Source organism: Pseudophryne corroboree, chromosome 10 (genome assembly GCF_028390025.1).
Source record: "Pseudophryne corroboree isolate aPseCor3 chromosome 10, aPseCor3.hap2, whole genome shotgun sequence".
Classification (NCBI taxonomy): Eukaryota; Metazoa; Chordata; class Amphibia; order Anura; family Myobatrachidae; genus Pseudophryne; species Pseudophryne corroboree.
The window spans coordinates 112,756,967-112,778,046 of NC_086453.1; the positions used below are offsets into that span (position 1 = coordinate 112,756,967).

General features: G+C 44.3%; 1 protein-coding gene across 3 annotated transcripts in view; it reads right to left on the reverse strand.

Moving 5' to 3' along the window:
• Positions 1–11,617: 11,617 nt before the first annotated feature.
• Positions 11,618–21,080, reverse strand: part of SPHK2 (sphingosine kinase 2) — an 80,477-nt gene continuing 71,014 nt past the window's right edge. For all 3 annotated transcript variants that reach the window (XM_063942744.1, XM_063942742.1, XM_063942743.1), the window contains exon 6: positions 11,618–18,062. In XM_063942744.1, the coding sequence (XP_063798814.1) occupies positions 17,054–18,062 (1,009 nt within the window). In that variant the 3' untranslated portion in view covers positions 11,618–17,053. The remainder of the gene's footprint in view (positions 18,063–21,080) is intronic.

Sequence of the window (21,080 nt, forward strand, 5' to 3'; positions counted from 1 at the left end):
TTAATGTAATCTTTATCTAATTACATTTTATATAATTCATATGACTTACATTCATTATTGTGTTAAGACAATATTCTGTCCTGTGTATGACATGTCTTTAGAGTATTATATTACGTATAAATAGGGATGCTATTGCGGGATGCATGTATACACACACTTGTTACTTCTGAGATGCTCTTAATGAAGATACTAGCGATGGACAGACACATCTTGATATACAGCCAAATAAGCGTGTGTAAATGTAATTATTCATGATTGCGCCTTTCCCTTTGTTGGGGGCACAGCTGCATCCGACTCTACATGAGCCTCAACATTATTTGTAGTAAAGTATTGATAACGCTCACAAATGTATGTTAAAGTCCCAGGCGCTTAGAACTGAAGCTACTTTGATAAAGTTGTGATTGTGGTTGAACGGATATTTTCTATGCACAGTGAATTTCCTATAAATCAGGGCTGGCCAAACCAGTCCTCGAGATCTACCATCAGTTCACATTTTCTAGACCACCTAGCTGGTGCACAGGTGTAGTCATTACTAATAAAGATGTGCTGCATTCATTCCTAACTGACAATTCTACAGATCTCCAGGAGGCCTGGAAAACATGAACTGTTGGTAGATCTCGAGGACCGGTTTGGCCAGCCCTGCTATAAATGAATGGCACTGAATGACTAAATTTGAGACACTTTTAGCTGGAAAATGGCTGTAAACCAAACACCTTGCACTCAGGTATAAGGCAAATGTAAATACCATATAAATCCTCAAGTTCTACGTGTACTAGTGAACGTTACATAGCAAGAAAAAAAACAGTAAACACAATAAGACTTTGTCAGGGAAAGATTATTGGAGTAAATAAATAAATAAAATGTAACCTGGAAAAATCTATTGAGGCCTGCACAAGAAAGCTAACCCTATAGTTAAGGTTTCAAAGATTAGAAACCTGTCACTTTTAGAGAAGTTTCTTACACTTTCCTCGCAGTTCAAAGGTTCTTAGAAAGTTTTAAAATGTTCTCTGTAAGCAAATCTAAGTATGGATGAACCTAATTTGATTAATTCTCCTAAATATAGTTAGGGAAAAACTACATGATGTGGCTTGCCTCAGATACATAAGTAGGGTAGGGAGAAAATATAGAATAAAAGTTTGTTGGATTGGTTTGGATAAGGTGATTTATAAAGTTATTGATAACTAAAGGGGGCTACACACTAGGCAATTTCAGCCTAAACAATGGGGGGAAAAAATTGCTTAGTGTATATGTGGGCAATATTGGTGACCGATGAACGATTCACGCTCCCGTACACTGTTCATCAACATTGAGCTGACATGCAGCTCAACCCGCCAACGTCTGGCAGAGCTGCATGTTCGGGAATGCCGCGGTGACGTTCAACGATATAGTCGTCCGTCGCCAGCATTCCACAATCGGGTAATGTGTACCCGCCCTAATATTTGTAGTAAACAAATGTTACTTGCTATTGATTGTAATCAATTTACATATATAAAAGCACCTGAACCATGAAAAAGTCATCTGTAAATGGGAAAGTAGACCTTTTCAGAAGTGTACCCTTTCACTGACATTTTTTCACAATGACTCAGTGCCCAGGAATGCAGCTGAACTTAAGACATACTTCCTTTAACAATATGAAATCTCTCAATCTTCTCGAGACAATTATGTTTTGGGTAACATGAATAATGCATGCACATCTGAGATACAGAATGTTTCTTTGGCTTGTACATGAACTGTGCGATTTATCGTGCTGAGCTGATCTTAAGGGAATGTGATTTGCAGATTTTGCATCTTAATAGTGATCTGGAAGACATTTACTATACTCGGAATTGCTTGTGGCTTACAAGTTGATCTCTCCATCAAATTCTAGCATGTATTATTTGCTATAATAAATTCACTATAAAATGAACTGCTTGCATGGGTAGCAAGAGAGATGAGCGAAATTGCGGCACAATTTCATGCAAATGAGCTTAGTGGCAGAAAAGCACATTTTTCAGAAGTTTGAAGTTCCACCTTCTCCATGCCACACTGTGGGCATGATTCTGAGTCAGAAGGCCCCCATTCATGGAAGCAAATGGCGAGTTTTTAGATAGAGCATCTGCGCAGATGGACGGGGGAACACTGTTTCTGACGTAACTCTTGCACCTAGCACGGGACTACTGGCTTCTGCTTGCAGGGGTGGTCTTCAGTATACCGGCGCCGGAATCCCGACGGCCGGCATACCGACACTCATTCTCTCTCGTGGGGGTCCACGACCCCCCTGGAGGGAGAATAAAATAGCGTGGCGCGCGTAGCGCGCCACCGTGCCCGCAGCGTGACGAGCGTAGCGAGCCCGAAGGGGCTCATTTGTGCTCGCCACACTGTTGGTAAGCCGGCGGTTGAGCTCCCGGCGCCGGTATGCTGGTCGCCGCGAGCCCGACCGCCGGCATACCATACCACACCCGCTTGCAGTTGTGCAAACCCCCTGTATAAGCCCTGTGGATTTTTGGCATAAACACAAAGGTAGTTATTCATGCTGCTGTAGCTTCTCACAACTACAGCCACTTTGCCTGCCCCTGTATTTGTACATTTACAGATGGGAACTTAAATATCTACAAGGTTCTGGCAAGGTGGGATATATGGTGGGATATCTGGCAAGGGGAATCTGGGATGTTAGTTTGCTGACAAACTATACATGGACGGAACATTGTCGACATCATTATTCCAACACGTACTTGTAATAATAGTTAAAGCACTTTAACCACAGTGTTTCACAATCATATTTAAAGTTATACTGTCGACGTGGTGAAAATGCTTTTTAATTAACATTACAAAAGTGTCAGCATGATGACGTTGGGATTGTTCCATCCACGTACTGACGGACGACAAACCATATGTATTCTGGAAATTTTGCACCTCAAAGAACTATGAGCAAGAAACAAGCGAGATTTCCAAGTATGGATGTAAATCTATATCCGTGTTCCGATTTCAATGTGCCAAAAGTGTATGCAGGAGGCACAATGAGTTCTGTTTGTGTTTTGTTTTGTGCCAAGACTAGGAACACCTAAGGCCACAATTCTGCCAATGAAAGTGCATAATGTCCTGGCTGAATGTGGAATGGGGCGAAAATTGTACAGAGCACTTCTAAAGATTTTTCTAGATAGCGATTAAGACCGTAAAATGTATGTGCATCCATGTAAAGCGCAAGCAAGAACATTACAAGTTTATCTTATGCTGAAAAGATTTCTACATTTTATTGAATAATTCATGTATTTTCCTCTCTTAGGAAGGAAACAGGTGTTTCCAGCAAAGACTGTAGATAAATGCTAATGAAATGGGGTTTCCCAAGATTGGAAGAGATTCAATGACTCGGTGCTTTTTAAAGCAAAACAAATGAATTGTCTAACAGCTATTGTGTCTTTGAATATAGATCATATTCCCATCTGTGAATTTCTATGAAATGAATGCCAAGTTTATCATAGACATGGCTCAAAAAATGCTTTTCAAACAGGGTCTTTTGGAGGTGATCAGTGGGCTATTGCTGTCAACAAACGCAGGCGATAGGTCACCCAACAAAGAGATGAGATGTTTGTGTTGGACTTAAATCTATAGCTGCATTCCCGCAGCAGTTTAAATGTCTCTAATGATAACATACAGCTCACGCTATATTTATTTTGTTATTCGCCAAGAGAAACTTTAGTACTACCATAGAGACACACAGGGAAAAAAATAAGAATTTACTTACCGATAATTCTATTTCTCATAGTCCGTAGTAGATGCTGGGGACTCCGAAAGGACCATGGGAATAGCGGCTCCGCAGGAGACTGGGCACAAAAGTAAAAAGCTTTAGGACTACCTGGTGTGCACTGGCTCCTCCCCCTATGACCCTCCTCCAAGCCTCAGTTAGGATACTGTGCCCGGACGAGCGTACACAATAAGGAAGGATTTTGAATCCCGGGTAAGACTCATACCAGCCACACCAATCACACCGTACAACTTGTGATCTGAACCCAGTTAACAGCATGATAACAGAAGGAGCCTCTGAAAAGATGGCTCACAACAACAATAACCCGATTTTTGTAACAATAACTATGTACAAGTAATGCAGACAATCCGCACTTGGGATGGGCGCCCAGCATCCACTACGGACTATGAGAAATAGAATTATCGGTAAGTAAATTCTTATTTTCTCCAACGTCCTAGTGGATGCTGGGGACTCCGAAAGGACCATGGGGATTATACCAAAGCTCCCAAACGGGCGGGAGAGTGCGGATGACTCTGCAGCACCAAATGAGAGAACTCCAGGTCCTCCTCAGCCAGGGTATCAAATTTGTAGAATTTAGCAAACGTGTTTGCCCCTGACCAAGTAGCTGCTCGGCAAAGTTGTAAAGCCAAGACCCCTCGGGCAGCCGCCCAAGATGAGCCCACTTTCCGTGTGGAATGGGCTTTTACAGATTTTGGCTGTGGCAGGCCTGCCACAGAATGTGCAAGCTGAATTGTACTAAAAATCCAACGAGCAATCGTCTGCTTAGAAGCAGGAGCACCCAGCTTGTTGGGTGCATACAGGATAAACAGCGAGTCAGATTTTCTGACTCCAGCCGTCCTGGAAACATATTTTCAGGGCCCTGACTACGTCCAGCAACTTGGAGTCCTCCAAGTCCCTAGTAGCCGCAGGCACCACAATAGGCTGGTTTAAGTGAAATGCTGAAACCACCTTAGGGAGAAATTGAGGACGAGTTCTCAATTCTGCCCTGTCCATATGAAAAATTAGGTAAGGGCTTTTATAGGATAAAGCCGCCAATTCTGAGACGCGCCTGGCTGAAGCCAGGGCTAACAGCATTACCACTTTCCATGTGAGATATTTTAAGTCCACAGTGGTGAGTGGTTCAAACCAATGAGATTTTAGGAATCCCAAAACTACATTGAGATCCCAAGGTGCCACTGGAGGCACAAAAGGAGGCTGTATATGCAGTACTCCCTTGACAAACGTCTGAACTTCAGGAACAGAACCTAGTTCTTTTTGGAAGAATATTGACAGGGCCGAAATTTGAACCTTAATGGACCCTAATTTGAGGCCCATAGACAGTCCTGTTTGCAGGAAATGCAGGAATCGACCCAGTTGAAATTCCTCTGTAGGGGCCTTCCTGGCCTCGCACCACGCAACATATTTACGCCAAATACGGTGATAATGTTGTACGGTTACATCCTTCCTGGCTTTGATCAGGGTAGGGATGACTTCATCCGGAATGCCTTTTTCCTTCAGGATCCGGCGTTCAACCGCCATGCCGTCAAACGCAGCCGCGGTAAGTCTTGGAACAGACAGGGTCCCTGCTGGAGCAGGTCCTTTCTTAGAGGTAGAGGCCACGGGTCTTCCGTAAGCATCTCTTGAATTTCCGGGTACCAAGTCCTTCTTGGCCAATCCGGAGCCACGAGTATAGTCTTTACTCCTCTCCTTCTTATGATTCTCAGTACTTTTGGTATGAGAGGAAGAGGAGGGAACACATACACTGACTGGTACACCCACGGTGTTACCAGAGCGTCCACAGCTATTGCCTGAGGGTCCCTTGACCTGGCGCAATATCTGTCCAGTTTTTTGTTGAGGCGGGACGCCATCATGTCCACCTTTGGTTTTTCCCAACGGTTCACAATCATGTGGAAGACTTCTGGGTGAAGTCCCCACTCCCCCGGGTGAAGATCGTGTCTGCTGAGGAAGTCTGCTTCCCAGTTGTCCATCCCGGAATGAACACTGCTGACAGTGCTATCACATGATTTTCCGCCCAGCGAAGAATCCTTGCCACTTCCGTCATTGCCCTCCTGCTTCTTGTGCCGCCCTGTCTGTTTACGTGGGCGACTGCCGTGATGTTGTCCAACTGGATCAACACCGGCTGACCCTGAAGCAGAGGTCTTGCCTGACTTAGGACATTGTAAATGGCCCTTAGTTCCAGGATATTTATGTGAAGTGACGTTTCCATGCTTGACCACAAGCCCTGGAAATTTCTTCCCTGTGTGACTGCTCCCCAGCCTCTCAGGCTGGCATCCGTGGTCACCAGGACCCAATCCTGAATGCCGAATCTGCGGCCCTCTAGGAGATGAGCACTCTGTAACCACCACAGGAGAGACACCCTTGTCCTTGGAGACAGGGTTATCCGCTGATGCATTTGAAGATGCGATCCGGACCATTTGTCCAGCAGATCCCACTGAAAAGTTCTTGCGTGGAATCTGCCGAATGGAATCGCTTCGTAAGAAGCCACCATCTTTCCCAGGACCCTTGTGCATTGATGTACTGACACTTGGCCTGGTCTTAGGAGGTTCCTGACTAGGTCGGATAACTCCCTGGCTTTCTCTTCCGGGAGAAACACCTTTTTCTGTACTGTGTCCAGAATCATTCCTAGGAACAGCAGACGTGTCGTCGGAATCAGCTGCGATTTTGGAATATTTAGAATCCATCCGTGCTGTCGTAGTACTACTTGAGATAGTGCTACTCCGACCTCTAACTGTTCTCTGGACCTTGCCCTTATCAGGAGATCGTCCAAGTAAGGGATAATTAAGACGCCTTTTCTTCGAAGAAGAATCATCATTTCGGCCATTACCTTGGTAAAGACCCTGGGTGCCGTGGACAATCCAAACGGCAGCGTCTGAAACTGATAGTGACAGTTCTGTACCACAAACCTGAGGTACCCTTGGTGAGAAGGGCAAATTGGGACATGGAGGTAAGCATCCTTGATGTCCAGAGACACCATATAGTCCCCTTCTTCCAGGTTCGCTATCACTGCTCTGATTGACTCCATCTTGAACTTGAACCTTTTTATGTAAGTGTTCAAGGATTTCAGATATAAAATGGGTCTCACCGAGCCGTCCGGCTTCGGTACCACAAACAGCGTGGAATAATACCCCTTTCCCTGTTGTAGGAGGGGTACCTTGATTATCACTTGCTGGGAATACAGCTTGTGAATGGCTTCCAATACCGCCTCCCTGTCGGGGGGAGACGTTGGTAAAGCAGACTTCAGGAACCGGCGAGGGGGAGACGTCTCGAATTCCAATTTGTACCCCTGAGATACTACCTGCAGGATCCAGGGGTCCACTTGCGAAATGAGCCCACTGCGCGCTGAAATTCTTGAGACGGGCCCCCACCGTGCCTGAGTCCGCTTGTAAGGCCCCAGCGTCATGCTGAGGACTTGGCAGAAGCGGGGGAGGGCTTCTGTTCGTGGGACGAGGCTGTCTGCTGCAGTCTTTTTCCCCTTCCTCTGCCCCGGGGCAGATATGAGTGGCCTTTTGCCCGCTTGCCCTTATGGGGACGAAAGGACTGAGCCTGAAAAGACGGTATCTTTTTCTGCTGCGAGGTGACTTGGGGTAAAAAGGTGGATTTCCCAGCCGTTGCCGTGGCCACCAGGTCCGATAGACCGACCCCAAATAACTCCTCCCCTTTATACGGCAATACTTCCATATGCCGTTTGGAATCCGCATCACCTGACCACTGTCGCGTCCATAACCCTCTTCTGGCAGAAATGGACATCGCACTTACTCTTGATGCCAGAGTGCAAATATCCCTCTGTGCATCACGCATATATAGAAATGCATCCTTTAAATGCTCTATAGTCAATAATATATTGTCCCTGTCCAGGGTATCAATATTTTCAGTCAGGGAATCCGACCAAGCCACCCCAGCACTGCACATCCAGGCTGAGGCGATTGCCGGTCGCAGTATAATACCAGTATGTGTGTATATACTTTTTAGGATATTTTCCAGCTTCCTATCAGCTGGTTCCTTGAGGGCGGCCGTATCAGGAGACGGTAACGCCACTTGTTTTGATAAGCGTGTGAGCGCCTTATCCACTCTAGGGGGTGTTTCCCAACGCGCCCTAACCTCTGGCGGGAAAGGGTATAATGCCAATAATTTTTTAGAAATTAGCAGTTTTTTATCGGGGGAAACCCACGCTTCATCACACACCTCATTTAATTCATCTGATTCAGGAAAAACTACGGGTAGTTTTTTCACACCCCACATAATACCCTTTTTTGTGGTACTTGTAGTATCAGAAATGTTCAAAACCTCCTTCATTGCCGTGATCATGTAACGTGTGGCCCTACTGGAAAATACGTTTGTTTCCTCAACGTCGACACTGGAGTCAGTGTCCGTGTCAGTGTCTGTATCGACCTGAGGTAACGGGCGTTTTATAGCCCCTGACGGTGTTTGAGACGCCTGTACAGGTATTAACTGATTTGCCGGCTGTCTCATGTCGTCAACAGTCTTTTGTAAAGTGCCGACACTATCACGTAATTCTTTCCATAAGACCATCCAGTCAGGTGTCGACTCCCTAGGGGGTGACATCACTAACACAGGCAATTGCTCCGCCTCCACACCATTTTCCTCCTCATACATGTCGACACAACGTACCGACACACAGCACACACACAGGGAATGCTCTGATAGAGGACAGGACCCCACTAGCCCTTTGGGGAGACAGAGGGAGAGTTTGCCAGCACACACCAGAGCGCTATATATATATACAGGGATAACCTTATATAAGTGTTTTTCCCTAATATAGCTGCTGTATATATTTATATGCCAATTTAGTGCCCCCCCTCTCTTGTTTTACCCTGTTTCTGTAGTGCAGGACTGCAGGGGAGAGTCAGGGAGCCTTCCTCCAACGGAGCTGTGAGGAAAAAATGGCGCCAGTGTGCTGAGGAGATAGGCTCCGCCCCCTTCTCGGCGGCCTTTCTCCCGCTTTTTTATGGAAAAATTGGCAGGGGTTAAATGCATCCATATAGCCCAGGAGCTATATGTGATGTATTTTTTGCCAAAAAAAGGTGTTTTATTGCGTCTCAGGGCGCCCCCCCCAGCGCCCTGCACCCTCAGTGACCGGAGTGTGAAGTGTGCTGAGAGCAATGGCGCACAGCTGCGGTGCTGTGCGCTACCTTATTGAAGACAGGACGTCTTCTGCCGCCGATTTTCCGGACCTCTTCAGTCTTCTGGCTCTGTAAGGGGGCCGGCGGCGCGGCTCTGGGACCCATCCATGGCTGGGCCTGTGATCGTCCCTCTGGAGCCAATGTCCAGTAGCCTAAGAAGCCCAATCCACTCTGCACGCAGGTGAGTTCGCTTCTTCTCCCCTTAGTCCCTCGGTGCAGTGAGCCTGTTGCCAGCAGGTCTCACTGAAAATAAAAAACCTACTTTAAACTTTTACACTAAGCAGCTCAGGAGAGCCCCTTAGCCTGCACCCGTCTCGTTCGGGCACAAAAATCTAACTGAGGCTTGGAGGAGGGTCATAGGGGGAGGAGCCAGTGCACACCAGGTAGTCCTAAAGCTTTTTACTTTTGTGCCCAGTCTCCTGCGGAGCCGCTATTCCCATGGTCCTTTCGGAGTCCCCAGCATCCACTAGGACGTTAGAGAAAAAAAAAATACAACCTTAGAGAGAAGTTAAAAACAGACATATCTAAAAAGACATATGTCACATACTGAACTCATACTAGGCCACCGCTAGTGGTGAATGAAAGAATTTACTCTATGCATAATTAATGCTCAATATTAATTTTCTTATATTAATAGGAAGTACAGCCCCTGCTTTCAAAACCTGTTTTAAAGGCAATGATACTTTTTAGTTTAGTCTGATCTAAGTTATTCATATATAACATGGTGTAATAGAATACTGGCCCTAATGCAAAGGCTTAGTGGAGTTTACAATCTAGTTTATTGTTTCCTGACCAAGTCACCAGAATCTCAATGTCATTAATTTATGATTATAGTCCTTACCACTTAATCCCACATTGAATGCAGATAGGTTATGGCAATTCAAGGAGGAATCAGCCTTAATAAAGTGTTTTTTGTTTTTTTAGATCATAACGTATATTTTTAAAAAAACAAAATTGCATGGGAGATGTATCAAGTCTTGGAGAGACAGTGGAGAAGTTGCCCAAAGCAATCAATCAACTCCTGTCATTTCACAGACTGCACTAAAAGAGTTATTTTGAGCAACTTCTCCACTGACAGACTGAGGAAGCCACTGATTAATTACCCAGGCGGGGAAACGCGTCTCAATTCGAAAGCTACCTGTAAAACCTCCAGCTGGGATACACGACTGAAAGCTATACTCCACAATTGGGAAAGAATACCTACCTCCGGATATGGCTTATTAAAAGGTTGGCGCACCAGAGCCGAGAGTAAAGGGTAAAACCTTACCCAGAGAGAGGATGTGGTAAACTATTGCATGCAACTAACATGGACATGTTTAAATAACAGTACTTTGCAAGAAAATTCTGCTAAAACTGTTTCAGGCTTTGCATGAACACTACTGCTTGATATGGAGCTATGTTATGCTACTTCTAAAACGGAATAGCTATTAACAACTGGCATTATTTGGATACCAACTCACTAATGAATAACACTGCACATACGATCTGAAGGTCAACACCATGATTTTTGCATTTGTGTGGTTTGTGTGGATAGTTTTGTCATCTGGGACCCCCAATTGTAGAAAGGCATACGCTCGCCATGCTTCGGGCTCGGTGGCTTGCCACAAGGTTTATAACCAACTCTATGCCGACATGGATAGAGAAGGTATGAAATAGTCCAAAAACATGTTAAATTTAAAAAAAGTTTGTCTATTTTTTGTCGACCATTTTCATGTCGACCTTTTGACCCTGTCGACCTAATGTCTGTCTAACATATGGTGTCTATCTTTTGACTGTCTAACTAGACACTGTCTATCAACCGGATACAATTTATCTCTTTCTTGTGAAAAAACTAATATAGTTAAAATTTGTAACAAGAGTAACGTTCCATCCAGACTAATACAAATGTGTTAAGTATTGTATGCATATTGTGGTGTGTTATTTTCATATAAAGACGGATAGTTTGTCTTTGGGAAAAAGAAACAGCTATAAAGGTTACCAAGTAGCTATTAATTTTTATATGAAATAAAAAAATATTTTTAACTATAGTTTGTCAGCGCTTCCTATATATTTATTTTCTCCACTCTCTCTCCAAGGCCTGATACATCTCCGCTGGGTCTTAATACAAAAATGTATGCTGCAGACATCACCATAGGTCGTCTTACAGTCCAGTGTGTAAATTGAGGCTATGTGGAACTGTGGAGGGAAGGTGTCAGCGAAGGCCAAGAAATAGCAGCAGTCTCTGCAATATCAGGGAGATTAAGGATTTAGGGCCTAATTCAGACCTGATCGTAGCAGCAATTTTGTTAGCAGATGGGCAAAACCATGTGCACTACAGGGGAGGCAGATATAACAAGTGCACTGCAGTTGGGGCAGATATAACATTTGCAGAGAGAGTTAGATTTGGGTGGGTTATTTTGTTTCTGTGCAGGGTAAATACTGACTGCTTTATTTTTACACTGCAATTTAGATTTCAGTTTGAACACACCCCACCCAAATCTAACTCTCTCTGCCAGGGCCGGTTCCGGGGCTTCTTGCGCCCCGGGCGGCATTATGGGGCGTGGCTTCATACAGGGGGCGTGGTCAGTTACGCCCCCTGTACTGAAGTAGGATGTGCGGTGCGCGATGACGTCATCGCGCACCGCACAGCAAAGGTCCACTCCACGAAGGAAAACTAGACGCTAAGCATCTAGTTCCCTTCGTGGAGAGGACCTTTGCTGTGCGGTGCGCGATGATGTCAACGCGCACCGCACATCATTACAGTTAAGGTCCTCTCCAGGAAGGAAAACTAGACGCGTAGCATCTAGTTTCCCTTCACAGCGGGCAGCCCAAGAAGGGAAACTAGACGCGTAGCGTCTAGTTTCCCTTCCCAGGACAGCGGGCAGCACCACAGCAGCAGCGGATCTTGCCATGGTGCGGCGCCCTCCGGAAGGCGGCGCCCCGGGCAAAAGTCCTGCTTGCCCGTGGCAAGATCCGCTACTGCTCTCTGCACATGTTATACCTGCACCCCCTGCAGTGTACATGGTTTTGCCCAACGGCTAACAAATTTGCTGCTGCAATCAACTCTGAATTACCCCCTTAGATGGGACTTCCCATTGACCAAGCCACACTCTACAACAATTTAAAAAGTGCAATCATAAATAACCTTTATGGCTATCTTAGAGTGCAGTGTTAAGCACAGACCACAGCCAGAGTATGGAAATTACACATTAATACAAAACAGGACAAGGGTTGGACAAACACAATGACAACAGTAAATTAATAGAACATGTATAAATTTGAGTCATTATTAATTAGAATGATTTTGAAAATATATGTAAATGCTTGAAAGCTTTTCTTTGTAAAAAACGTTTTATTAAAGCATCACATCATATACATCAAATGTGATGTTTCGACTATGATGCATTCAAGTTACAGTGGTCCTTATTTGCACTTGTATGGGTTGCGGCCACAAATCAATCCAGACACTGGATTTTGTCAGCTACACTACTTGGTTCTTAGGAAGACAGGGAAGTAAAAGCATAAAGCTCATAAGAACTAAGGGCCTAATTCAGACCTGATCGCACCTCTGCAAATAGTCACCGCCCAGTGAAATACTGCCCCGTGCAAGTCTGCGTACACCGCACGAAAAGCTTTGCAAACGCAGGTCAGATGCAAATCCGTTTGCAACTCACTATCAAATGATTTTTCTAGTCTGTGCGTAGCCCAGGACTCCTACAGTGCGAAAGAAACAAGCTGATCAGGCCGGAGCTGACGTCACACACCCTCCCTGAAAACGCCTGCAATTTTCCAGGCACTTCCAGAAAATGTCCAGTTACCACCCCTAAACACCCGCTTCCTGTCAATGAGCCTGCATTCGCCTAGCGATCAAAAAGGACACAGGATTTTTTGCAGAACGCCTCGCACCTGCGCATTACAATCCGTAGGCATGCGCGGTTGTTTGATAATTGGCCGCAGTGCGATTTCGCACAACAGCAATGAGGTCTGAATTAGGCCCACGGTAATGAAGCCAAGGCTGAAATTTCTAATTAAATTACAGGAATTTAAATCCGCAAGAACACCCTTTACCTAGGTCATGTTATAGGCACCGAGTAGAAATGCATGTGCAAAGTTACACAAGTAGCTCAGTAGTTGATAAAAAAAAAAAGAAAAAAGAGGGTAGATTCAAGTAAATGTAATATCAAAAGCAATGGCAGCAGCAGCAGTGAGGGAATAATGCCATCCGGAGCAATAGGAAATAATTCCTGTTCAGTTACATACACTGCGTGACCTCACCTGAATCAACCTTAAAATGAAAGGTTTACTTTGAGTAGAATTATACTGTAAATGTAGGTACACACTATCCAATCATTGGGCAGATCTGACAAGTCTATTTTATTGTGTAGGCATGAGTGTTTTGCTTGGCTTCAATTGTCTGATTGCTCAGACTTGCCAGAAGATATAAGCCAAAAGGTCCCGATATTGTGCAGTGTGTGGGCAGTCTCAATAATCTGCTCATATTTCCTACGGTTTATCCTGATTACCTTATCCTCCTTGTGGATGGACACGTATGCAAAATTCAGGTGTTGCTGTATTATACCCGCACATATCGTACGGGTATAAAGCTTCCTGTTTCTCTTTACAGAGGTGAAACAGGAAGAGGCAGTGACGAGATGTATTAACATCTCAGATGCCACTCCCCTCCCCCATCCCCTCCGGCGATCATTGCCAGACCATCGTATAGTGCTGATGAGCTGTTTCTCTCCTCCCCGCAGGCTCATAAATGCATGCACAAAATCTTGCTACTCTCGCGAGATCTCCACGCAGCCTGGAGACGGCAGCCTCCACAGCCAGGGACAGCGCTATCCCTGCTACGGTGTATGGGCAATGACACCTGCAGCCGCCGGAAATTTTCCTGCATTACCGACAGTTCACACATTGCCCCCACATATCGGTGTGCTATCCTGTAGATAGTAGCGCTGATCTAAATCTCCTCCTCCATACATGGGGGAGAAGCGGTATCATATAATGATGGCTGAGATTGCTTCTCCCCCATAACGATCCTTCTTACATCTACGCCTCAGTGTGGTATGGTAGAAAACCAGTAGCTTAAAAAGATAAAATAAATAATAATAAAAAATAATAATATATATATATATATATATATATATATATATAATTATATTAAAAAAATATGCTTAGCTTTTGCTGCTGGTATCGGCCCCTTCCACTGGCCGAAAAATCTAGAAAATTGTAGGTTCTACTGAAAAAAAAAACAAAACCTCAAATGAAAAAATAAAAATTATAATAATAATCGCATGGGGTGTACCTAGCTTAAGAGATGTTCTGGAAGACAAGGATCCCTAATGGTTTCCCCGTGTCAATATTTAAAATTTACAGTGCCTTAACACAGGGGGCGGGATGTAATGCCGTACAAGATGGCGGCCTAACAGACTTTTTTTTTTTTAAAGAGGCAATCACTTACAAGGCATGGTTTTGCCTTGTAAGTGATTGCCCCTTTACAAACACGTCCCACCGCAGATGGCAGTATGGTGACATATCAGCTACAGACACAGCATGGGCAAGACCCATCTGATGTTGCGGAGAATTTAGGAAGTATATTAATCCTATTTCATTTGCTAAGAGATGAAAACTTGACAAAAAAGCAAAAATGTTGCTTAAACTATTATCCATATCTCAAGCATTAATTTAGCTACAAATATTGTTCTGGCAAGTATGCATTAATAAACTAGCAGAATCATCTTAAGAAATTATAGTACATACAAAAATTAGGACAAACGTCAATTTCTTATTACAAAACCGATCCAATGCATCCTGAGATTGTGGTCATTTCAGTTCTGTACACTAGTGCAAAATGCCAGGCGTATCTTCACATGAACACACAAACAAGGGAGCTGAAGACTTGATGGGTCAGGCAGAATCCACACAACTCTCAATATAAAGCAACGATCTGTTAATATCAGGGTCTGTATAAGCAGCCATAATAAGAAACTCCAACCACTTGTATTTATATCCTTAACTGACAGAAGGATGTTTTCCAAAGCATTGTTATTCATTTTCCCACTGCTTGCCTGGGATAGTGCCTAGAACATAGTGTGTTATTAACTAGACTCAGGAGGCAGATACAGAGAGAAGTGGTGGCGAGCGCCAAACCCATAAGAGAGCACTGCACAATCTCATAGCCAGACTTAGAACCTGAGATAAGGTATTAAACACTCTTGGCACGTTATGTTCTAGGCACTCCCTTGTGCGGCAAACAGAGGAACATCAGTTGTTTATATGTTTAAACACACAAGACAGTATATTATACACCCTTGTGAAAGGACATCAGCTCACTAGGTACATTGTTGTGGCAATCCATTCCAATAAATATAAAATTATGCTACTCAAGAGAATTCAAGATTCAGAATTCATGATACAAATAGCATATATCAATGTACACAAAGTAAGACACTGTTTAAAGACCAATTACAATTGTATGTTGTATGTTATCTCCCAAACCTCTAAGGGCCCATTACTTGAATTAGAGAAGTCCCTTCTGGCGCTTTAGGGCCCATGATTATACTGGGCCCTGTAATGGAGGGCCTGCTAAGTGAGTAGACACCAAGCCTAGCCTGATATTGGCCATTACACCTATTCTAATTAGCGTAGGTTTGTGTTTGAGGTTATGGTGACAACAGCCTAATCTGCCTGAAGTGGTGGAGGTGGGGCAACGGTCTCATCATGTGGCAAGGATCCATAAGTATGGCTTGAACAGCCCACAGGAATGGGTCTTTCCCATTATTCAGGTAAGGAATAGCAAGGAGTTTACATGCCAGACTTTTCCAATACAAAAAGTGGAAACCAGCCTTTAAGCATGCACAAACAAGCAATGACTACCTGCCCCTTCTAAATAGCAAAAAGCCTTAAATAGCAGCTGTTAAGAAATTTTATACTAGCATCACTGGCTATTTGGAAAATAAACTATTAGTATAAGACCCTGGCCATCGCACATGAAGATTTGTCCAATTATAGGCTGTACACTGAAGGCAAGGCTTCCATCAGCATGTTGGGTTTAATAGCAAATGTTTTCCTGGAATGTAATAATCACTTAATAACTGACTGAATGTATACATTCACATCAACCTTGGCTTTGCGTAACGAATGCATAGCTTTAAAGGGCCAGAGGAAAAAAGAATGGTGAAATTAAATTATGTGAAACAGCAAGGCAAATAATCTGGTTACATATGCATTGGTTAATTTCTACTGTAAAAAACTGTATCGGTATGGGAATTAATATCCACATTTCTTGGAAATGGTTTTCTAGAGAAGGTTCATGTTTCAGAACTTGGAGGAGCAAGCTTAAAATGCATTGGAAAATAATACCTACCCACTACCACCTTCCCTTAGAGTTCTCCGAGCACTCTACTCCTCCTGACATTGTTTAGCAGTGCTCAACCAGTAACTGCACAAGTGGTGAACATGTCCTATCTTTCTTTATACGTCAGGGTTCACATACCCGTATAGTTTTTTGTAAACTCATCGATCAATGAGTGTTTATTGCCACATAAATATAAATTGTTTTCTTTGCTAAAAATTCTTCATTCAAAAATGTATTATTAGACACAACTTTAGGAAAATATGGGTGCCGCTCCTTCAAGTTTAGTGTTGTGCCTACGTGCAAAATAAGCACTACTATAAATAAATGTTTGTGGTTTTTTTGGGGATGGAATTTAAATGTCCTGTGCTACGGGCACACAGACGCCCTATCACTTTGGAACAAACGTTATAACAGGTGTACTCATTCCTGTTCTTAAATTTAAATTTACCATGATTCAGCTCAAAATATAATTGAAAATGAAGACATTCATATCTACAGTAAGCTTGATATAAAAGTACTAGTAAGACTTTCTGAGATCCACAGCAGTTCTACTTAACTGCATTTTTTAAATAAAAGCTTGGCTTAAGATTTTTCTTGCAGATAATAGTATAAAAATCGATATATAAGGAACCCATTAAAAACATGCTCTGATTGGTGACTGGCACCAAGAACATAAATAGGCACATGCCACAATTCCAATTATGATAAGATTTACTAAATTTTCTAAACCAGGACTAGCTGTTCTATTTTAAATCTATTAAAGCATTGATGAAACTTGGGGGAGGGGGGCGACAATGCAATGCAAAAAGACTGTGTGGCAGTAAGCGAACCCTAGGTAGAGCTCATACGAATTCTACCAGACCCAGTGATGAGATTACCAAATCGATTGTGTATTTGAGCCTGAATTGGGCCATATTCTACCTGTTCCCCATCCACAGTCAGTATACCCTTCCGTGTAAGGGGCTCTAGGCGGAATGCTTGAACAGGAACATGTACCAAGTATGGGCACTCCATTCCAACGTGCGACCCCTTTTCCATTGCCAAAAATAGGCGCACAAGGGCGGTCCGGGAGATTCCGGCTTTAACAAAGAGTAGATGGATCAAACCATCATCAAAGCGGGAAAAGGGTGCTGTAAACATGTCAGCTCCAAGGTGAGTTTGATAAATGCCCAATACTAGTACAAAATCATCTTCCACAGTTACCCAGGACTTCGGCACAGGTTGCCCGAGGGGAGGCAGGAGATCATCTTTTGGTCCATTTACTAGATTATGTGCTGGAGATTCTATATCATTTGACAACACATGATCTTCTGGAGATTGGTCATCAGACACCATGTCAAAAGTGAACCTGGAGGTGTGCAATGCTGTTGGTGAGCCTGGAGAAGGTGAAGTCTCAAAGCTTGGCAACTCGGTATCAAAGGTTGCAGAGCTCCGTTTATATATAACATTGCGCTCCTCACAGAGGCCGATATCTGAAATGGTACGGTGTAGCTGTGTGCGCTGTAATGGTACAAGGCACCCATTAGGAGATAATGTTATGCTCCTGCAGATAGGACGGTGAGCATCCAGAGCTGGGAGATAAGAAAGACGGCCTCTGTAAGTGCGCAGTGAAGCCACCCTCACCATGGTCCCTACAGTGAAACGAGCAGAACCCATGTGTCTGTATTTCTCACTTTCTATGTCTACATCAGAGATGAAGCCCCAAGCAATGCTCAGGAAAGAGAAAGAACGGGCTCCAGAGCAAGTCGTCACAGATACCAGGTCCATAGGCATTACCGTACCACGGCACAGCAGTAAGATACAGTTAAGAAGCAGCTCTGATCCCATTGCCTGGTCAAACCTGTAAGAAATGTACACAGTAAGTAAGACACAAATCATGAAGCTCACCAAATTACAATTCTAACAATAACTTTTGTAAAACAAACAACCTAATATACAGATGGGTCCACGGTTATCTTGGCTAGTTTGCTGCGCCTAGGCACAACATGGTTTATTAACATATACCCTTCATCTATTGTTCTCAGATGCAATACAATACAGAGAACAATACAGCAGGGGATTAAGTCATTACAGCAGGGGATTAAGTCCAATTGCTCAATCTCAGTTAATCCTATTAAAGGTCAAGATAAACATGGACCCATCTAGAGTAACATAATTCCACCAGCTATTTTCCTAGGGGTTGGACTGGTTACAGTAAAATCTTAGAGGGTCTATGTACTATGCCAGTGGTTCTCAAACTCGGTCCTCAGGACCCCACACAGTGCATGTTTTGCAGGTAACCCAGCAGGTGCACAGGTGTATTAATTACTCACAGACACATTTTAAAAGGTCCGCAGGTGGAGCTAATTATTTCACTTGCGATTCTGTGAGGAGACATGCAAAACATGCACTGTGTGGGCTCCTGAGGACCGAGTTTGAGAACCACTGTACTAAGCCTTGAAGAGAGAAAGTGGAAGGGGATAAAGTACCAACCAACCAGCTCCTAACTGTCCTTTTTCAAAACCAGCCTGTAACATGGCAGTTAGGAGCTGATTGGCTGGTACTATATCTCCGACCACTTTATCAACCTCCAAGGCTTAGTACGTAGACCCTGACCCCTCTGCCTGGGTAACGTGTCAGTCTCAAACACGGTTGTGCTCAAGTTCTGGTGACTTGAAGAAACCCAGTTTCTAGGCTACTAATGGCTTCAATTATCTCTATGGGGGGGGGTCATTCCAGTTGTTCGCTCATTGCAGATTTTCGCTATACTGCGATTAGTCGCTAACTGCGCATGCGCAAGGTACGCAGAGCGCATGCGTTTAGTTATTTTACTAAAAACTTAGCTGTTTTGCTGTAGCGTCTGCGGCGCTTTTCAGTCGCACTGGTGTTTGGTAAATGAGTGACAGGAAAGGGGCGTTTCTGGGTGGTAACTCAGCGTTTTCCCGGCGTTGGCTAAAAAACGCAGGCGTCAGGGAAAAACGAGGGAGTGGCTGGCCGAACGCAGGGCGTGTTTGTGACGTCAAACCAGGAACGAAACGGGCTGAGCTGATCGCAGTGTAGGAGTAAGTCTCGAGCTACTCAAGCTGCTAAGAATTATTTATTCGCAATTCTGCTAATCTTTCGTTCGCAATTCTGATATGCTAAGATACACTCCCAGAGGGCGGCGGCCTAGCGTGTGCAAAGCTGCTAAAATCAGCTAGCGAGCGAACAACTCGGATTGAGGGCCAATATTCTATAGAACATGGATAGCTTAGTATATGTTGGGCATACGCTCACTTACATTTAGGAGTCAAATAAAGTCAGTCATATGATGGATGTGATGTGAATTTATAGCACAGTCATGCAATTATCTTTTACTTAAAATAAGATTTTACTTACCGGTAAATCTATTTCTCGTAGTCCGTAGTGGATGCTGGGGACTCCGTAAGGACCATGGGGAATAGACGGGCTCCGCAGGAGACATGGGCACTTTAAGAAAGAATTTAGATTCTGGTGTGCTCTGGCTCCTCCCTCTATGTCCCTCCTCCAGACCTCAGTTAGAGAAACTGTGCCCGGAAGAGCTGACAGTACAAGGAAAGGATTTTGGAAATCCAGGGCAAGACTCATACCAGCCACACCAATCACACCGTAAAACTTGTGATAAACTTACCCAGTCAACAGTATGAACTACAACAGAGCATCAGTTCAACCCTGATGCAACAATACCATAGCCCTTAATACAAGTATTGCAGAAGAAGTCCGCACTTGGGACGGGCGCCCAGCATCCACTACGGACTACGAGAAATAGATTTACCGGTAAGTAAAATCTTATTTTCTCTAACGTCCTAGTGGATGCTGGGGACTCCGTAAGGACCATGGGGATTATACCAAAGCTCCCAAACGGGCGGGAGAGTGCGGATGACTCTGCAGCACCGAATGAGCAAACACAAGGTCCTCCTCAGCCAGGGTATCAAACTTGTAGAACTTTGCAAAAGTGTTTGAACCTGACCAAGTAGCCGCTCGGCACAACTGTAATGCCGAGACCCCTCGGGCAGCTGCCCAAGAAGAGCCCACCTTCCTAGTGGAATGGGCCTTAACTGATTTTGGCAGCGGCAATCTAGCCGCAGAATGAGCCTGCTGAATCGTATTACAGATCCAGCGAGCAATAGTTTGCTTTGAAGCAGGAGCACCAAGCTTGTTGGAAGCATACAGGATAAACAAAGATTCTGTTTTCCTGACCCTAGCCGTTCTGGCTACATAAACCTTCAAAGCCCTGACCACATCAAGTAACTCGGAATCCTCCAAGTCAGTAGTAGCCACAGGAACCACAATAGGTTGGTTTATATGAAAGGATGAAACCACTTTTGTCAGAAATTGTGGACGGGTCCGCAATTCTGCTCTATCCGCATGGAAAACCAGATAGGGGCTTTTATGTGACAAGGCCGCTAATTCTGACAAACGCCTAGCCGAAGCCAATGCTAGTAGCATGACCACCTTCCACGTGAGATATTTCAATTCCACCGTTTTGAGTGGTTCAAACCAGTGGGATTTTAGGAAACTCAACACCACGTTAAGATCCCAAGGTGCCACCGGGGGCACAAAAGGGGGCTGAATACGCAGCACTCCCTTTACAAACGTCTGAACTTCAGGTAGAGAAGCCAGCTCTTTTTGAAAGAAAATGGATAGGGCCGAAATCTGGACCTTAATGGAACCCAATTTTAGGCCCAAAGTCACTCCTGACCGTAGGAAGTGAAGAAAACGGCCCAGCTGGAATTCCTCCGTAGGGGCATTCCTGGCCTCACACCAAGCAACATATTTTCGCCATATACGGTGATAATGTTGAGCTGTCACGTCCTTCCTAGCCTTAATCAGCGTAGGAATGACCTCATCTGGAATGCCT